At 36.7% G+C, this 18,375-nt stretch overlaps 1 protein-coding gene across 2 annotated transcripts in view; it reads right to left on the reverse strand.

The window, feature by feature from the left end:
- Positions 1–18,375, reverse strand: part of ITGB1 (integrin subunit beta 1) — a 48,056-nt gene that overhangs the window by 28,929 nt on the left and 752 nt on the right. For both annotated transcript variants that reach the window (XM_024574775.4, XM_045183706.2), the window contains exon 2: positions 2,290–2,356. In XM_024574775.4, the coding sequence (XP_024430543.1) occupies positions 2,290–2,356 (67 nt within the window). The remainder of the gene's footprint in view (positions 1–2,289; positions 2,357–18,375) is intronic.

Consider the following 18,375-nt stretch of genomic DNA (forward strand, 5'->3'; position numbering starts at 1 on the left):
TGAAAAGTCCATATTCAACCAATCCGCAATCCCATGATTTTTTTTGACTATGTGTTCAATGTATGTCTCATTGGAATATACCTAAGCATCAGCATGCCTCTAATGTGGAAAGCACTGACATGGACTGTTTCCATTGTTTTTTTTCTGATTATGCTCACTATAGAAAATTTGAAGAATACATAAAAACATGAAGAGAAAAACTAAAAATCACCTGTTATCTGCCTATAAGAAATAACTACCATTAACAATTTATGTATTTAAGTCCTTTTTTACACAGATCAAAATATTAGCAAGGAAACATAAATATACTGACATTATTTAAATGAAATTGGGGATATACATCTTGCATACTACTTTTTTTAAACAGAAATTATCACTTTGTTTATTTCTACCATAAATCAATGATTTTTAAAAATCCACAATTAAACAAAGAGATATAATTTTAAGAGAACAGTGAATTGAGACAACTCATACTGTTTTCAAAAATTACTTCCTAAAGATTCAGAATAAGTTAGGTCCCAGATAGGTCTTCCTGTCATTTATTTTTATGTATTTATTTATTAATGACTTTTTTAAATTGTTTTTCAAGTACAGTTGTCTCTATTTTCCCCCATACCCCCCCCCACCTCCCACCCTCAATCCTATCCCCCTTTGGCTTTGTCCTTGTGTCCTCCTTATATGTTCCTTGACGACCTTTCCCCTAGTTATCCCCCCCCTACCTCCTCTCTGGTTACCATCAGTCTGTTCTTTATTTCAATGCCTATGTTTATATCTTGCTTGCTTGTTTGTTTTATAGATTAAATTCCACTTATAGGTGAGATTATGTGGTATTTGTCTTTCAACCGCTAGCTTATTTCTCTTAGCATAATGCTCTCCAGTTCTGTCCATGCTGTTGCAAAAGCTCCTTCTTTCTTTCTGCTGGGTGGTATTCCATTGTGTCAATGTACCACAGTTCTTTAATCACTCATTTACTGATGGGCCATTTAGGTGGCTTCCAACACTTGGCTGCTGTAAATTGTGCTGCTACTTCTTATACTTTACCTTAAGTGTTTCATTATAAATTCTTCAAAAATATGGCTTTTAATTATTGTGTATTTCCTTATACTATACCCTATTTAGTATTTCATCACACCTTCAACAGTGCAAAGTAATTTTTTAATATAAATTTTTTTACTCATTTAACAGGTATAAATTAGAATATCAACTCAATTGTAAGTTATTTAAGGTTTCATTTTTTTCATATTTTTACTGATGATATCTTTTGTAAATTTTCTGCTTTGTCTTTTGCAAATTTTTCTATTATGTTCATCTGTTTTTACTAGGCCTCTACACATGATAATGAAATCAAACCTTTAGTTTCTTATTGTTGATGGTGCTTTGACATATAGATATTTGGGGTTTTATGTTGTTGGTTTTATACAATTGAAATTTATCAATATTTTCTTTATAGTTTTTTCTTCATTTTTCTGTGTTGTAAGTCCTCATCCTGAAATCAAGTAATTGTTTTATGCAGTTTATTTTTTAAGATTTAGAGAGTAGAACTGTATATTCCATTACTTCAAATGCGGATGCACTATGGTTTATAAGAGGATTAAATACATTTTGGCTTGATTTTTCATTTCTCTTATAACAATGTAAACATTTTGCAAGACTTTGTGCAAGAGTAGGAACATCTTCTAGAACAGGGTGTCAAACTCATTTTCACCGGGGGCCACATCAGCCTCACGGTTGCCTTCAAAGGGCCGAAATAATTTTAGGACTGTATAAATGTAAGTACTCCTTAACTGTTAAGGAGTTGAAATTACATTCGGCCCTTTGATGGCAACTGGGAGGCCGATGCGGACCCCGGTGAAAATGAGTTTGACACCCTTGTTCTAGAAAGTCAATTGTTTCTGGTTTCATTCTTTTAGATTGTAATGGATAATTCATAATCCACAACTGTATACTTTTTACTTTCTTTTCTTCTAAATATATTATATCCCTTTGCTTTCTTAATGCTCACTCTATTACATTCTCGAAAGCTCTTTCTGTATAGCACTTTATCCTATCATTTTAGCACGTCACTGGCCAATGAAGTATCATCATTCAGAGTGGCAGAGGCCAGGCACCTGCTGAAGAACCCTGAAAGCCAGCCACTGTAAGGACCTTGCCCTTTATTCTGAGTGAGATAATTGCAGGGATTTCAGAAGGATCAGCACGACTGGATGTAGGTTTTCCTGGAATCGAACTGGTCAAAAAGCAATACAAGAAAATGAAATGAAAAGACAAACACGATATTTTTTTTCTTACCTGCTTGGCCAAACACATAGCAAATTGAACTGACCAGTTTAATCCAGAAAATCAGTTGTAAATTCATCTGAAATATAAAATGTATAACACTGTATTAAAAAAAATAAAACAACAAAATACTTAAAACATTCCCACACACCTTATCTTCTGTTGATTTTACAAGCATAGTACCCCTCAAACCACTTTTTCTCCAACCTTTCTACACCCCTATCATCCGCCTTTCCTCCTAAAGTACATCTTTCACCAACATTAACTTTCATACCAGATCTCCAGAATCTGTTGTTTTCCAAATCGAATGTATTTTAACATTTAATTAACAATGCTTCAAAAAAGAATAACAGTGTCAAGTATTCACTAACACCATAAAAGCTAGTTTAGTTAACAGTCTTTGTTCCATGAAATCTGTTATCTCCCGTGGCTGCTGGGGGACCAACACATTGCATCAGTACAGGTCTTTAGAGTGAACTCGACAAAATCCTGACTGTGCTATCCCCTTCCTTACAATTCTTCAAGTGTTTATTTCTCCTCAGGCTGAGACCAATATCCTGTACAAGACCCTGACTCAATTTTTGAGTGTGATCTTTTGTAATTTTTCTCTTTTTAAAGAAAATCAACTCTTATGCATGGAATTAGTAAAATATTCTGTTTAATTTCCTACAATTTCTAGATCTACAAACTAGACCAAAAAAAGGTGGGGGTGGGGGACATAAGAAGATCTAAAAAAGGCTTCCATGTCTTCCAGAATCTCTAAAGAAAAATTAAGTAATATTCTTTATATTAAGAATACCCCAAACCATTAGATATACACAGCTATCTTCTGTCAATCAAAGTTTTCACTACATTACTCTATAACTTTCCAGAGTAGGTCAAAGGTGGCCACAGCCACATGTCATTGACTCTATCCCTTAACTACTTACTGCTTTTGGACTAGCAGTCAGTGGAATGTTATGAAAAAGGAGAGCTTTACTAGTTATCAAATAAATACAAATTAAAGCAACATAAGTAAATTAACAACCAAAAAAAAATTTTTTTAACCTAGCACAACTTACTGCAGAATGCTAAGAGGAACTAGATATGGCTCTGTAAATTAGTATAATTTGGGGGGAAATAATTTAACTTACATCAAAAACCATTTAAAAAATGTTTCTACCTTCTGACTTAGTAATCTAGCTACTGGCAACTCATCCTGAGGAAATAATTAAAAATATAAGAGGTTATACACACTCCCATACACATTCAGTACAGAACTCAGGGGTGGGCAAAAGTAGGTTTACAACTGTTCATATGGAAAATAATAAAATGATCAATAAATAACAATACAAGAGTAAACTCTGTTTTGCATTCTCACAACTGTAAACCTACTTTTGCCCACTGCTGCATATTTATAATAGGTAAAAGTACAAACATCCTTTATCCAAAAATAAGGAATGGCTAACTACATTAACTTAATGAACCCATTAGAGTTGTAACAATAATAAAATGAAGAAACATCAAAAAGTTTGTAGAGTAATTTTGGATGCAAGGTACACATGAAGATGACAAGTATGTTAATAACAGTACACAAAGTAACTATAAAGATCTGGAGATGACAAAGAATTATAGGCAGACAATGGGTTTTAAAAACAATCATGGCAGGGTAACTGTGTGGAATTATTCACTTGATAAATTTCCTTCATTTAGCTAAAGTATGTCTTTTAAAAATCTCTGTCTTCAAAGCTTCCATTCAAGAATGCCATTCCCACAGCTCCCAGACAGTAATTCCAGTATCTCAGAGCACCTGGATACTTCATTTCCTCTGTGTCAAAGGCTATGCTCACCTTTTCTCTTGTGGCTTCCAGAGAAAAGCGGTAACAATGTGCACAGTCAACCACTTTGCAACTGTGCTCAGACCAGCCAAGTTCTGTTATGCCAGGAGCTTACAGTTTTTTATGTATCACTGTGACTGCATCCAAAAAGACCAAAAAAGCTGTCATGGAAGTGTGAGAGCTTGAACAATTCACCTTTTAAGGCCTATCTAAAAGGTGTAATGTGTAATAAATCCACGTAGACCATAATTCTAAGCAACCCAAATAATGTTATCAATTCCAGAGCTGTGACGAAAAGGACCTGGAACATTAAGACTCCAGAGGAAATGTAAGACTGTGACTAATGGAGCTCAAGGGCTGTTTCTGCACAGAGGCCATATATGGACTGATACGCGTTTCATAGGGAAACGTCTCAGGCTATTTCAAGGACTTCTAGATTACCTTGAGAAACATCTTAAAATATTACACAATTCAGAAAATCACCACGAAGATAAAGTTATTAGGTAACAGAAAATGTTTTCTAACACTCTTAGGTTATGTAGTTTTAAAATATTACTTGCATTGCCACTGTCTTTTATAAACCTTAACAAGTCAAACATCAGCCTTCTGAAACCCTCAGATCTCTGGAAGAGCTCCAAACCCAGAATCAGGCTAATCAAGGCTTTAGTGTTGAAGGACAGCTGACAGAGCCAGGGCAACAGCAGGAACAGCTCAAGGAAGATGTCAGCTCTCCCAGGACTGGTCAGCACACTGGTGAGAACAGAGGCACAGGCATTGGCTGATGATGTTGGAAAAGGCTAGGATTTCTGTTAGGGAAACAGAGGCCACAGAAGATGATAGAAGATAGCATAAGGAATAAGAAAGAGCTGCCCTGGCTGGTGTGGCTCAGCTGATTGAGTGTCAGCTTGTGAACCAAAAGGTCGCTGGTTCGATTCCCAGTCAGGACACGTGCCTGGGTTGCAGGCCGGGTCCCTAGTTGGGGGCACGTGAAAGGCAACCATTTGGTGTTTCTCTCCCTCTCTTTCTCCCTCTTTTCCCCTCTCTCTAAAAATAAAATAAATAAAATCTTAAAAAAAAAAAAAGAATAAGGAAGAGCTATGAGAACAAAGTTTCAAAGACAGTACGGTTAGAAGTAGCCACCAGAAGTCAGAAGAGAGGCGAGTAGGGAAGTGGAAAGGGCAGAGAAGACTAGAGAGCTGCCCTACCCAATCCTGAGTCTTTACAGGTACCACTTCTTTCTGCATGTGTGTGGGGAAGAAGGGCACACACACCAAGAGCTTCCTATATTTCAAACCTTCAAAGGCAGCACTTCTCCAAGTGTGATAGGGAACAGCTGCATCAGATTAACCTGGGTGTCCACCCTAAGCCTAAAACCACCATCTCGGGAGCTAAGGCCTGTACTGTACTCCCAGGGATATGCTGAGAAAAGGTGCCCTAAGGAGTTTTCTACCAATAACATTCCACATAGAACAGTTTACATAAGGGGCCAACAGGGAGAGATGCCTTCAGGTATTGTCCTAATGCTACCTTTTGTCTCCTCTTCATAATCAAAGGTCTTCTAGTTGTCTGTGCTGGTCTCCATTTCATAGCCTCCTACTCCCTCCTCAAACTGCTGACACTGGTGTCCACATGTTATGCATGTAAAACTGCTCTTCAAAAAGAACACTTTCCCGGCCTTACCTTACTCTCTGCACTCATTCATTCAAACATTTCTTGACTGACTACAATATGCATTTGGGGAGATACAGCACCTCGCCCCCCCCCAAATTTACACAAAGCAACATTTTAACACATTTCACCATTCTTTCTTCAAATACTTCATTCCCCTGTACTACTGGTTTCTCTACAAGTTCTTCCTCAGACAACTATGTTAGGTTTTGTGCCCTATCTGGAGATACAAAGTCACTATCTCAAAGAATTTTCAGTTCAAAGGCAAAAATTCAAATAATTACAACATGATATGACGGTTTCTGTAATAAAGATAAGAACAAAGTGCACTGAGGACCCAAAATTTGCTTCACGGGGACAGCAATGTTTCATCAAGAATTGCAGACATACCAGGAAGTGGGTTAGCAAATGGAGAAAGATATTCCAGGCAAAAGGTTTCAAATGCAAAGCCATAGAATCCTGAGAAGAATTACAATTACTTCCTTTCGATCTTGTTTCTAAACATACATGTTTGATGACTACCCACCCACCCCCCAAATGGAACTGTCTCACTCTTTCTATCTTTAGAGGAAAAGGAGTAGAAAAAATACATTTATATGTTATTTATAGTTGAATCTGGTTGGTGAGATGAATGACTGTTTTACCCCTATAATTTTCTACAGTATCAATTATATTAAAATCTTAAAATACAGGAAGGCCAAATAAATCCTTAAAGTACTTAACTGTTTCTGAGGCTTAAATATAAGTGGGAAATAACAGAAACTGACAGTAACAAACAGGGAGGGGCTGGGTGACAGAGAGCCTTCAGAACCTCTACAAGAGGCTACAAGAGTTTAGATACTATTCCACACATAGCAAGGAAACTGAAAAAGTTGGGGCAGGGTAGTGACAATATATACATGGCGGAAAATTAGTCAGGTAAAGGATGAGGTAGAGGATGAATGTCACGAGAGCCACAAGACAAGTACAAAATTTACTGCCAAGGTTCAAGCAAGAGGGGATAAACATCTGAATTCCGACAGTAGCAATGGACAAGAAAATAAATGAACAACTAGAAGGTAGCAACAGTAGGATCTATGGTTGTTAGATAAGGGTGAGAGAAAAAAGCAGTCATCACTTTCAAATGAAGAAGACAAAGAAGAATGAAGTCAAGGAACAAAATGGTAACTTGGTTTCAGAAATGTGCACTGTGAAGTGCAAGACCAAAACCATGTTAACTGTGATTTTTGATAGGGAAGGTGTTGTCTATCACTAATACACCCCTCCAGGCCAGACAATTAATAGGAAGTACTGACTCAATGTTCTTCATTGGTTGAGAGATGCTATATGAGGAAAATGGCTGCAGCTACAGGCAATTGGTGACTGGCAGCTTCATCACGGCAGCACACCCACTCATGCATCACATTTGGTGCAGAGTTTTTTGGTGAAACATCGTATCACCCAGGTGACTCAGCCCCCCTACAGACCTGATTTGGTGCCCTGCGACTTCTGGCTTTTCCCCAAACTAAAATCACCTTTGAAAAGGAAGATATTTCAGACCATCAATGAACTTCAGGAAAATACAACGGGACAGCTAATGGCAACTGGGAGAACTGTGTGAGGTCCCAAGGTGACCAAGGGGACCAAGGTGTCATTTTCCTATGTACAATGTATCTTGTATGTTCTTCAATAAATGTCTCTATTTTTCATATATATGGCTGAATACTTTCTCGAAGAACCTCATACACTATGAACTACAATTAATTTACACAGACAAGTGAATACAAATATAGGCACTGAAATAATTAGTATAATCCACATGTTGATTGCTATTACAAATTATTAGCACAAAGGAACAAAATTATTTTTAAAAATTTTGTAGAAATGCTCAAGTCACAGAGACTACTTCCCATGGGTTCTCATATGCCCATCTGAAATCAGTGAATTAACCCACTGGTTTACAAAGCAGGCGCAGAGGGGTGGAGATGCACCAGGAAGTGGAGCTGACAAAAGTTAACGACAAACAGGACAAAGTGAAAGGACTAGAAGACCACACAGGGTAGTTAGGGGAGAGAAAGGGGCTCATGTGCTGACAGAGGGGGAAACAGCAGGAAAGTAAGCCAGAAAGTGTAAAACGTTACAGACAAGCCATTTTGGCAAGGTCTAAGTGAGGCAGGAGTTAAGGGTACTTGTTTAAGCCGAGGTTTTAAGCAATGTATTCAGAAGATGACCCCAAGGAAACCGGTAGTGAAGAGACTAAACAAAGAAAAGAGAAAAAGCGAACTCTAGGATACCTGATTTACTGTAGTGGGTGCCTGGGGACTCGATCTTGCTGGGAAGTTTTGAGAAGTGTATAAAAAGTCTTTCCACAGGAGGGTCAATGTGCATTTTATCAATTCTAGTCCCCACTGGTAAATCTGTGCCAAGGGAGGTTAACTCCAAGAACTGTACTTCCAAGAACTACAGTGCATTTGACCAGAAGGCTGCTACAGAAGGCCACAGGCAAGAGAATTTGCTAGAGAAGCCCCAGGGGCTGAAAGAATGGAGGCACATGAGGCAAGATGCAGTCTACCAGCAGTGAGTCACAGAACTGTTCCAGCAGCAGTGGCTGGAATCAGAGGGGAGGCCAAGAGGATGTGAGGACAGCAGTGTTTTCTACTACAGGACTCAGAGGCCACTAGAGTCGATTGGGCCAAGAAAATGGCTAGACAAGAGTATGAGAAGTTATCACCTGCATAAACTCTTTAAGTCCCCCTAATGATAAGAACTGGAGAGCTGACTTAAACCCGGTGACTCACATAAGCATATATACATATGTTAAATAGAAACAATCTTTGTTTAAAAGAGTTGGTTTTTAAGACATATGTAGCTCTTACCCATCTACAGATGTGTACAGTTGACTTGCCTTGTGAATTGTCATCTAGAAGCCATTTCTTCATGTCCCCTTTATTTAGAACCAGTAGCTTAATATTTAATAAATGAAGAAACTATAGATAAAGCTAACTGGAGATCTTCTGAGGTCTCAAAACAAACAAACAAACAAGGGCATGCGATGTATTGTGCCCACCACTGTATGACAATTCATGGCACAGAATTAAGACTGTAGACCAAAGATTTTCAACCGGTGTGCCGTAAGAATTTTTAAAACATGCAATAACTGACTAAATAACTTTTTTCCCTCAAATTGACAAATTAAAAAAGTGACAATGGCAACGTAACAATAGCCGTCTGGTACGAATGAATCAATATTATGCCTATTTTTTGGACATATCTGCAAAAGATATATTTCTTTGGTGTGCCATAGAATTATAGTAATTAGTCTATGTGTGCCATGAGATAAAGAATGTTGAAAATCGCTGGTGTGTACTGCGGAGCCAGATGCCTGAATTCAAATCTCTGATCAACTACTAACTAGGTAGGTGATACTGGCAAGATATTTCATCTGCGCCTCAGTTTTCTCTGCAGACAACAGTCCTTATGTTATAGGGGTTATATGAAGTTTAAGTTGATAAAATGAAAACAACTTCTGGCAGATTGTAAGCACTAAGTATTACTTGTTATCACTATTGATACACATTATAGCAGGAGCTCAACAAAAACTGAATAAAGAAGTAATTATGTTTGAATGTTTGGTGCCTTTTTTAAAGTTATAATTATAACCAGAAAACTTTGGATTGATCTATTTTAAGGGATACGCAAGATATGGAAGACAGAATAAGTATATGGGTTAGAAATAACACAACTGCAAACAATAATGTTGATTATTATTGCCACTCATATAGTACTTATTGTGATACAACATCACCTTATTATAGTGCATAATAGGGTTTAAGCAGATGCTAATTATTATATTAATTAGATACTAATTATTATATTAACAAGTATAATCAGATACCTATTTTAGGTTTCACACCTAGATAGGATTATTCTACTTAGCGTGCTTTCCTGACAATTAAGATTCCTAACAATTTGTAAGTAAAATAAATAACAGCAGCAAAGCCTGGGTGTTTTGTGTGACTGAATTGGGACAAAATACAGGTATTTCTGAATGTTAATATCACAGACCACCTTAAAAAAAAAGATCAGGGTGGCAATAACATACCTAATGAAAAAAATAAAATTAAAAAGGAATGATTTGAGTCTTCTTCTTTCATGAGGAAGCAAACATAGAAGAGGCTAAAAATAATAAAACTGCCCTCGAAAAGGACATCTAACTAGTAGAAATTTGAATCAGAATGCTGTGCACTATTTGATTTCATCCAGGGACTGCTGACTGCTAAGGATTACTAGAACAGGAAGATCTATTTGTTCCCTAGAGGGCCAGACTAGGCATACACCAGGCACAGACAGGAATATGCTGAGTTTTGTACCAGAAAGTAACATCCCTTTTACTTCAGCACCTTCAAATGACTATAACACTAACAATAACACTAAAAATAATAACAGCTAAAAATTTCCTCCAAGTGAGATCGCAATGATATTATCTTTGTTTTACAGATGTGGAGCCAAACCAAAGAAAGGTTAAATAATTTCTCCAAAGTTACACAGGTGAAATTGAAACCAGACCATCTGAATCTAGAAGTTGTGACCTGACCTTATGCTTCATTGAACTACAATTTTTTGAAGGCCTACTTGGTCACTATTTTAAAAGAACATCCTTCTAATGTTAAAACTGACTCAGAGCACAGAAATGAAAGGACCTATGTTTTATGAATTTATCTGTTAGGCTTTCAGACTGAATGGAGGCCAAGAAAAGTCATTTTAATTATTAAATCTCATGAGTATGCTCACAGGTTTTATGTCTCATTCATACAAAAGCATTTTTACCCTAATATCATATTTTCCCATTTTCAATTTTACCTAAGGGGTCAGAATGCATTCCTTTAACAATAAATAATCTTAAACACCTCCCCCAAGTGATCTCATTTCAGGGGTTAACAGCCACCAATATGTGCACTTGTTCCCACTGTCAAAAATCGTAACTGTTTTAATTTCCATTGTAAACTCATCTCTATAAATCAAGGTTACATATGTCCTGTTCAAACTTTAAAATACACACTTATTAATGTGTTTTATAATGTCACTAGTAATTCATTTGGCATTTTCTTTAACATTTACAGATAAAATTTTTAAAAACTTTATATGCACTACATTTGTGGAAATTAAACAATTACACTTCAGGGAAAATTACTTTAGAAAAATGTGGTGTTATATTTGTTTCCAGTTTTAAAATAAGATGCCCAAACGCCAACTAGTACAAAAAGGAGTCATCCATTAAAGATTTCTGCCTTTAAAAATCTTTGCACAAGGGCACATTTTAATTCAATACAACTAATTAAATTCAAATCAATAAATATTTATTATGTGTCTACCATGTATCAGACATACAGGCGTGGCCAGAAGTAGGTTTACAGTTGTTCGTATGGAAAAAAAATAACAAAAATAAATAATAATAATACAAGAATAAACTCTTGCGTTTTGCTCACAACTATAAACCTACTTTTGTCCACCATGCATTAACAAAGCTGGGATGTGAACCCAGTCCTAATTCAAATGCCCAAGCTTTCAATGTAAGTAGGTTTCTAATGAGAAAAGTTGTTTGGGAACCTCTGTTGCTACTCACCCTTCCAAATCCTATTCTCTGAGCTGGAGTATAACAGAAACTCCCTTAGCCAGGGCACAGGTAGCGAGGGGCACTCCTGGCACTAATCTGTGACTCAACTATCATTTTCAGGTGCAACTGTTAATTTCCCTTATTTTGTGGAAAATGCCTCTGTTCTATTTATCTGCTGTTACATACAAACTGCTCCAGAATTAAGCAGCTTAACACAATATGTGTTATATCCTGTAGTTCCTGAGAGTCAGGAGTCTAGGAACATCTTAGCTGGATGGTTCTGCCCCAGGGTCTGTTCCAGATTTCAGTTACCTGAGGCCTGATGGATCTGCTTTCATCCCACTTTACCACACAGGAAATAATTGGATGGGAGAGCGAAAGTGGAAGGATCTCTGTGAATTCTCCCCATCAAATGTGAGGGTGAGAGCTGGGGGTGAATTCATCCAGGGCAAGAGCAGGTTTCCAAGAGCAGGAAGAACAATTAAAACTCAAGCTTGTTTTTCCCCTTTGTCTGGCAGGAAATACTATGTGGTGTGTGTTTATAGCCCAAACAATAAGTTAGAATTAATAATTAATAAAAACTTATCAGAAAGGATAAAGAAGGAAGGGAAAAAATAGAGAACGGGAAAGAGAAGAGGCTACATATTCCAAGGCAAAGATGCAACTAACATCTCATCTGAAGTACTTTTCCACCCACTGTATATCAACAGAACAGTGCCCTGAACTAGAAAACTTACTAAAATTCACTATTACCACCCACAAGAAAAAAGGCTTTTTATGAACAGACCCCTTCGTACCCAGTGGTAACGTCAGCCTGAGACTAATGAGCTACAACAACAATGGTTTGAGCATATGGAAGATCAATCATCCTCACCCACCACCCAGTCCACAAGTGCCAGGGAAAGATAAAGAATGGATATACTGCATATTGGCAAATAAAAAGCCTCCAAGACAAGTAAACTGAAAGTGGGGGGAGGGAAAGGCATGAAACTTAACTAGGAAGAACTTCAACAGGACAAAAAGTGAAAGAAAGTGAAGAATCTTCTCTGAAAATAGGAGAAAATGTAGATGAATTCATATGCTCGTTGAAGAATTTTAGAAAATCTCAAATAGGTCTTACAGTGATCAAAAACAGAAAGACCACAAAAGTAGGGGAAAAGTTGTACAGAGAAGGAAACTTCCTTTGAAATCCTGTTAGAACTTATAAACACAAGGAACACAACATTACAGGAAGAGCAGACTTAAGAAGAGCTGTACAGAATTCAAAGTAATACAAAAACAATTAGATACATTTTGATACTATCGATGGTGATCTAATAAACAGACAAGTGGAATAACCACAACCAGTCCCAGAAAAAGGAGTGTTATCTTAAAAAACAAAACATTAAACAAAATTGGTGGAGGGGCACAAAATAAACTCCAAGACTGCAGAAGGACAGACTGCAGAAATACAAGCAGAAAAATAAAGACTTGAAACAAAGCTATGAGCCATTTTATTAAGGGCTGATCCCAAATGAGCATGAAAAGTTGTCTGAAGGTAATTCTTCCCAGCTCCTCCTTCCACTCAAACCAGCCTAGTGAGCTGTTCCTTCTTCACATTTGCTATGTCTGTAAGTGTTGCCTTTTCCTTGAGGGGAAAAGTAAAGGTTAGTAACCATTTTGGTTGGAAAATTTTACTCTGAGGCAAGTTTACAAAAATAACTGTGAATGGAGCTAGCAAAAAAAAAAAAAAAAAAAAAATCCATCCTGATTAGTGGGATCAGGAAGCACTTGAAAGCAAGATTTCTTTCACATAATTTCAGTTAAGGAGAATTGTAAGCTATGTTCCCAAACTGTGTAATTTTATCCATCCTTTAGGCAGATCCCTCCAAAATTCTTACTTGATCAGAATTTTAGTAAGTGTTGACTATATCGTTTGTCGTATCTCTTTGCCCTGCAGGGGAGTAAAACAAGCAGTGCTGGCTACCAATTAAATGTATAACAAATGTTTTAAAATCTAACAAAACACAGGGAGAAATCACTTTCTCATTTTACTCAGCACTAAGCTGGGAATAATATCTACCTCAAAATTGTTTTAAGGGTAAAATATGACCATGAATGTGAAATCTCTTAGCAACGAATATCTGTATAGTGATATACACATCACAGTTTACCTGATTATTGAATTTTCTTCTTAGTTTCCAACTCGTTCACTGATCATAGACTTCTAAAAGTAAGAACCTCAGTGACTACTTAATAAATGGTTCTTAATCTTTTAAAACCCATGTTCCTTTATTAAGTACAAAGCCATATGCTAGTGTTTTTTGTTGTGTTTTCCTAATACAACATTAAATGTACTTTCTCAAACTACAACCTCCTCCTTCAATAACCATTAGATGACCCACCACCACCCCTTTTAAGAAGCACTAAAATCATAATTTGAAATAAATCATACATAAACTATGAAATATTGGAGGTAATAAATTACTATTCCTAATTACATAGAATATCAAAGCTAAATTATTAACATATTCATTCCATAAATGTAGACACTGACATGTGAGATGCATACTTCAATTAGTACGTTCTCAACAACTTCGTGCAAATACTTTCCTCATCACCCCATTGAAACTACATTCCCTACAATAAAATTAAATACTAATTTTTCTTCTACCTTTCTGGCTTTGTTTGTTTGTTTGTTTGTTTTGGCCTTCATCAGCTCTTCATCAACCACAATAAAGCAGAATTAACTTCTCCTTTCTTTGTGGTCTCAAAACATCTTCTTTGTAGTGCCCAGCACAGTAAATGACAAACTTTTAGTGATGGATGCTCCATAATAAAGTGTTGTTTTTAATTCTATTATAAAAATTTCTATTGTAACTAATTGTGTTTATGTCTGTGGACCTCACCAGACTAAAGCTGGAGAGCAAGAATCCAGGTCTTCAATTTTAAAAGTAGTCAAACAATATTTGCTAAATAAGACTGGATTCTGCCTTATAACTAAACTGTCTTTTGAATATGTGACCCATCTGCTATCCATACCTTTGCTTATAGCATTTCAAGCTCCTCTACAAAGCCTTCTGAAAGCACTGACTTCAGTGCTGATCTTTTTCTCAAAGTCTATTACAGAATATTACTTGGATGGTATATGGTGTAAAATATTCTTTGGTACTTGCTGTTTCCCTAGATTGGACACAATTTGTCCCAACTCCACAATATATTCAACAGCAAGGTAGATGTCAATTTCTTCCTCTACACCCACTCAAGCACAACATTTTTCAGATAACTGGCATTCAACAAACAGGTAGATTAAAACATAATCCTGACAAAGAGCTAACAGTAATAGATTTGGCTGGTTAGCATTGACAGATTTTCCCCACTCTCTGGTAATGATACACGAAAATGGTTGTTCCTGGGCGAAGAGAAGAGCTGCACTCCGCAGTGTTCAGGCCAAGCAGCAGCCACCCTTCAACTCACAGAATGAGGGAAAAGTGGAGACCAGTACTTTCTAGTGTAGATGCAGAAAGCAAAACCTTAGAAGGGTGCACTAAAACCCAGGTTTCCCACCTCCCAATCAAGAAATCTTTACTGCATCAAACTGCTTTTCTAATTGTCTCAAAAAAGACTATTAAGTCTGTCTTTACCTCATACATGCCAAGCGAAGGCAAAACCCACAAATACCCAAGTCACTCACTAAACTGTGACACAAAGGAATTAGAAACTGGGAAAGGGAAATGCTTTTTTAGACTCCTTTGCATCTACTCAGACCTTGACTGCTAAGTGTTCCCAGGTTCTCCTTGGCCCCTTTTCACTCTACACTCTTCTTTGGTATTTTCATCTGCAGCTTATTGCTTCGTCTATCACTTACAGATTAAGAATTCCCAAATCTACATATCTCATCCAGACTTCTTTTTCTTTTTCTTTTTTTTTTTTTGAGCGCTCACTCCGCACTAGCTATCTCTACCTATCTACGCCCCATACTCACCTTAAAAAAAAAATCCCATTAGTGTTATACATTCATCATTTCCCCTTCCTCCATCAACCAGCACCACCTCCTTGTGGTCAAATTGCCTACCCTGGCAAATGGCAACGTCTAACCAGAAACCTGTGTCACTTGGATTTTTCTCACCTCTCTCAACTCAGACACCAAGTTTTATCAAATCTCCCTCCTAAATACAGTAGTTCTTGTACTCCCAACTAAATCACTCCTATACATACACCAATGGTTTCCAAAGCTTTTTGATCACTCACCTTTATTATTCAAAAAATTTTGAGCATATATGCACCCAAAATATATGCATATTAACTTAATTAAAATACATGCATGTCTACAGCAATATAGTAAGATATCATAAATCATAACAAAAATTGTCTTCCTACACTCCAGTGAGTCACTTTACACATCCCTGAGGCTCAGGGATCTACACTTTGGAAACTGTATAATGAATGGCATTGGTTCTACAGTAAGAAATAAATGAATGTGTCTGTATGGTTATTTGAAGCAGTTTCCTTTTACTCACACACAGATATTTCACGATGAGATGATAAACCCATGCTTTGTCATATTGCTAAATATAGTTAACCTTATCTCCTATCGCCACAAAAAGTAAATTTTAAAGGTAGTAGACTTCTAAAAACCCACACTGTGTTATTTTATTAATAAAACTTAACTATGTAAAAGTCTTAGAATTAGCCATCTTAAAAAAGATGACAAATTTACCAAGTATAGTGTGACCCCTTTTGCACATAGCTCCTGAAAAAGAGGTATCACTTTTTTTTCACTTACCTACTGAAATATTTTAAGGCTGCTAATGTTCTGGGTTTTATGGACCGCACCTCCTTAACTGAGGTACGTACTGTAATATTTTTTTCAGTTTTCTACATCTATAGATACTGCTACTATTTCAGGACCCTTTACACTAAGGTACTCTTCCCTACCTTTATCCCTGTCGACACACCTTCCTTATCCTAAGCCTCCCACCTCTGCAACACCACCAAAGAAACAAAAATTCCACAATACATAACTAAAGTCAGACTTGAGCTACTAATACAAGAGATGTTTACATATTTGCACATTATAACAATGCTCTAGGATTTTACCCATACCCTGACAGATCCTCATTTTCCAACAGTCCATGTGAATCTTCTCAGATAAGTTCAGCTTGTTTCACATTCAGAAATTTAAATTCTCAGATCTCAATGAAGTGCTGAAATTTTTAGCAGTTAGATGTTTCATCTCATTACTTTGGCCGTGAAGAGTAAATAGTAAAGAAAACTTTTCCTCTGATAGAATATCATACTACTCTCCCATTTTGTGACCCACAATTTATTTGGCAAGAAGCCAAACAATAAAGATATTAAGCATTCCATGGCAAGGAGTCCATGAAAACCAGCCATGTTTAAACTTTTGATTAATTTTAATTTTATACAGTGACCAGATGTCCATACCGAGTCACTCCTACAGTTAGGAATTTATTGACAACAACATAGAACTACATATCCATTCAGTGATGGTAAATTGGGGCAGATTTTAATTAGTGACCAAAAAGTTGAGAAGAAAGCTTGTTAAAATTACTTAATTCTGTGACTTTCATTATTATTGATTCTATACTTTTCATGTGAAGACAGCTGAGGGAGAATAGAAAACAATCTTAGTATAGAACTTAATATTCTTTTTAAAAGAACATTAAAAAAATCAACATTATAAAAACATAAAACCTTAGGTCTGTGAAGTCAACATATATGACTTAAATTAGAGTTTACTGCTTTTTATTTACAGAAGTATTAACCATATCCCATCTTTTAAACTAGCATTCTAATAACATCTTCCATTTTATACTGAACTTTAGGGTAAGGAAAATGGCTTTCTCCTCAAATGCCTGTAACCAAAATGCTGCTGTTTCATGTTTCCTCTTTAATAACTCATCATCTTCAGTCACTCATTTAATATTGATGAACCAAAATTATTTGAAAATATCAACATTACAGTGGGATTCTTAGATGAGTCTTGTCCCCTTTAGTCCACAAATGTAGACTAGGTAACTTCCAACTCAAATTCATTAATCATTCCTAAAAGCGATCAATTGTACAAAATAATAATACCAACAACAACAATAATAAAGGTTGTATGTAGTTTAAGAAAGATGACTAGTCAAAATTCATTTAGCATGTATTTCTCTGCCATCAAAACTGTCAAAAACAACTCAGCAATTCTATGCGCCTAAATATTTAAGCAGAATGCAGACCCAAAGAAAACGTACCAGTGAGTTTATCAATTACATTCTGAGAGTTTTAAAAATCTTTTTGATATACCAAGAAGGAATAAAAAGAAGTAAATTTTTGAGCATCGACTCCAAGTGTTTAACATTTGATTTTCCTAACTACACTGTAGTTATTGAAGGTAACCTGTGATTCAAACATGGGCTCTGGAGCTAGACCCCATGGTTTCTCCACTTACTAGCGGGATGACCACATGCAAATTACTTATGTTCCCTGTGCCTCCGTTTCTTCATTTGTAAAATCGGGATAAACAGCACCTACCTCATTAGATAGGTCCCGGGATTAAGTGGTATACTACATATAAAGTGCACAGAGCTAAGACGTGTTATATATGTTTACTATGTTATTATAGTAATTGTTGCTTTTTATTGTTAGTGTAGGTATTCGTCTTCCCATTTTAGAGATGAGAGAACAGCAGCCAAAGGAGTGTCATCATTCAACCCGTCATCACACCAACTACTACTAGGTTTTGGCTCAAAAGGAAAAGTTTTATATAATAAAAACTGCTTAGTCATTAAATACTGACACTGTTTGAAAACACCCTTTGTACACTATGAAACCTAAGAAGGCACACGTATAAAGGGGATCAGGGCCTTGTCCGGCATTAAACCTCCATGAGACCGAGAGGGGCGCCTACCGCCGGCCACTGGCCGCGGTAGCACCCAGCGCTGCAGTGCGGCTTTGGTACACAATTCTGGACACGGAAAGCCTTGCGCCTACGCTGCGCACTCTCCGGACGCGCAACGCCGGCCCGGCCCAGCC

Source organism: Desmodus rotundus, chromosome 4 (assembly GCF_022682495.2).
Source record: "Desmodus rotundus isolate HL8 chromosome 4, HLdesRot8A.1, whole genome shotgun sequence".
Classification (NCBI taxonomy): domain Eukaryota; kingdom Metazoa; phylum Chordata; class Mammalia; order Chiroptera; family Phyllostomidae; genus Desmodus; species Desmodus rotundus.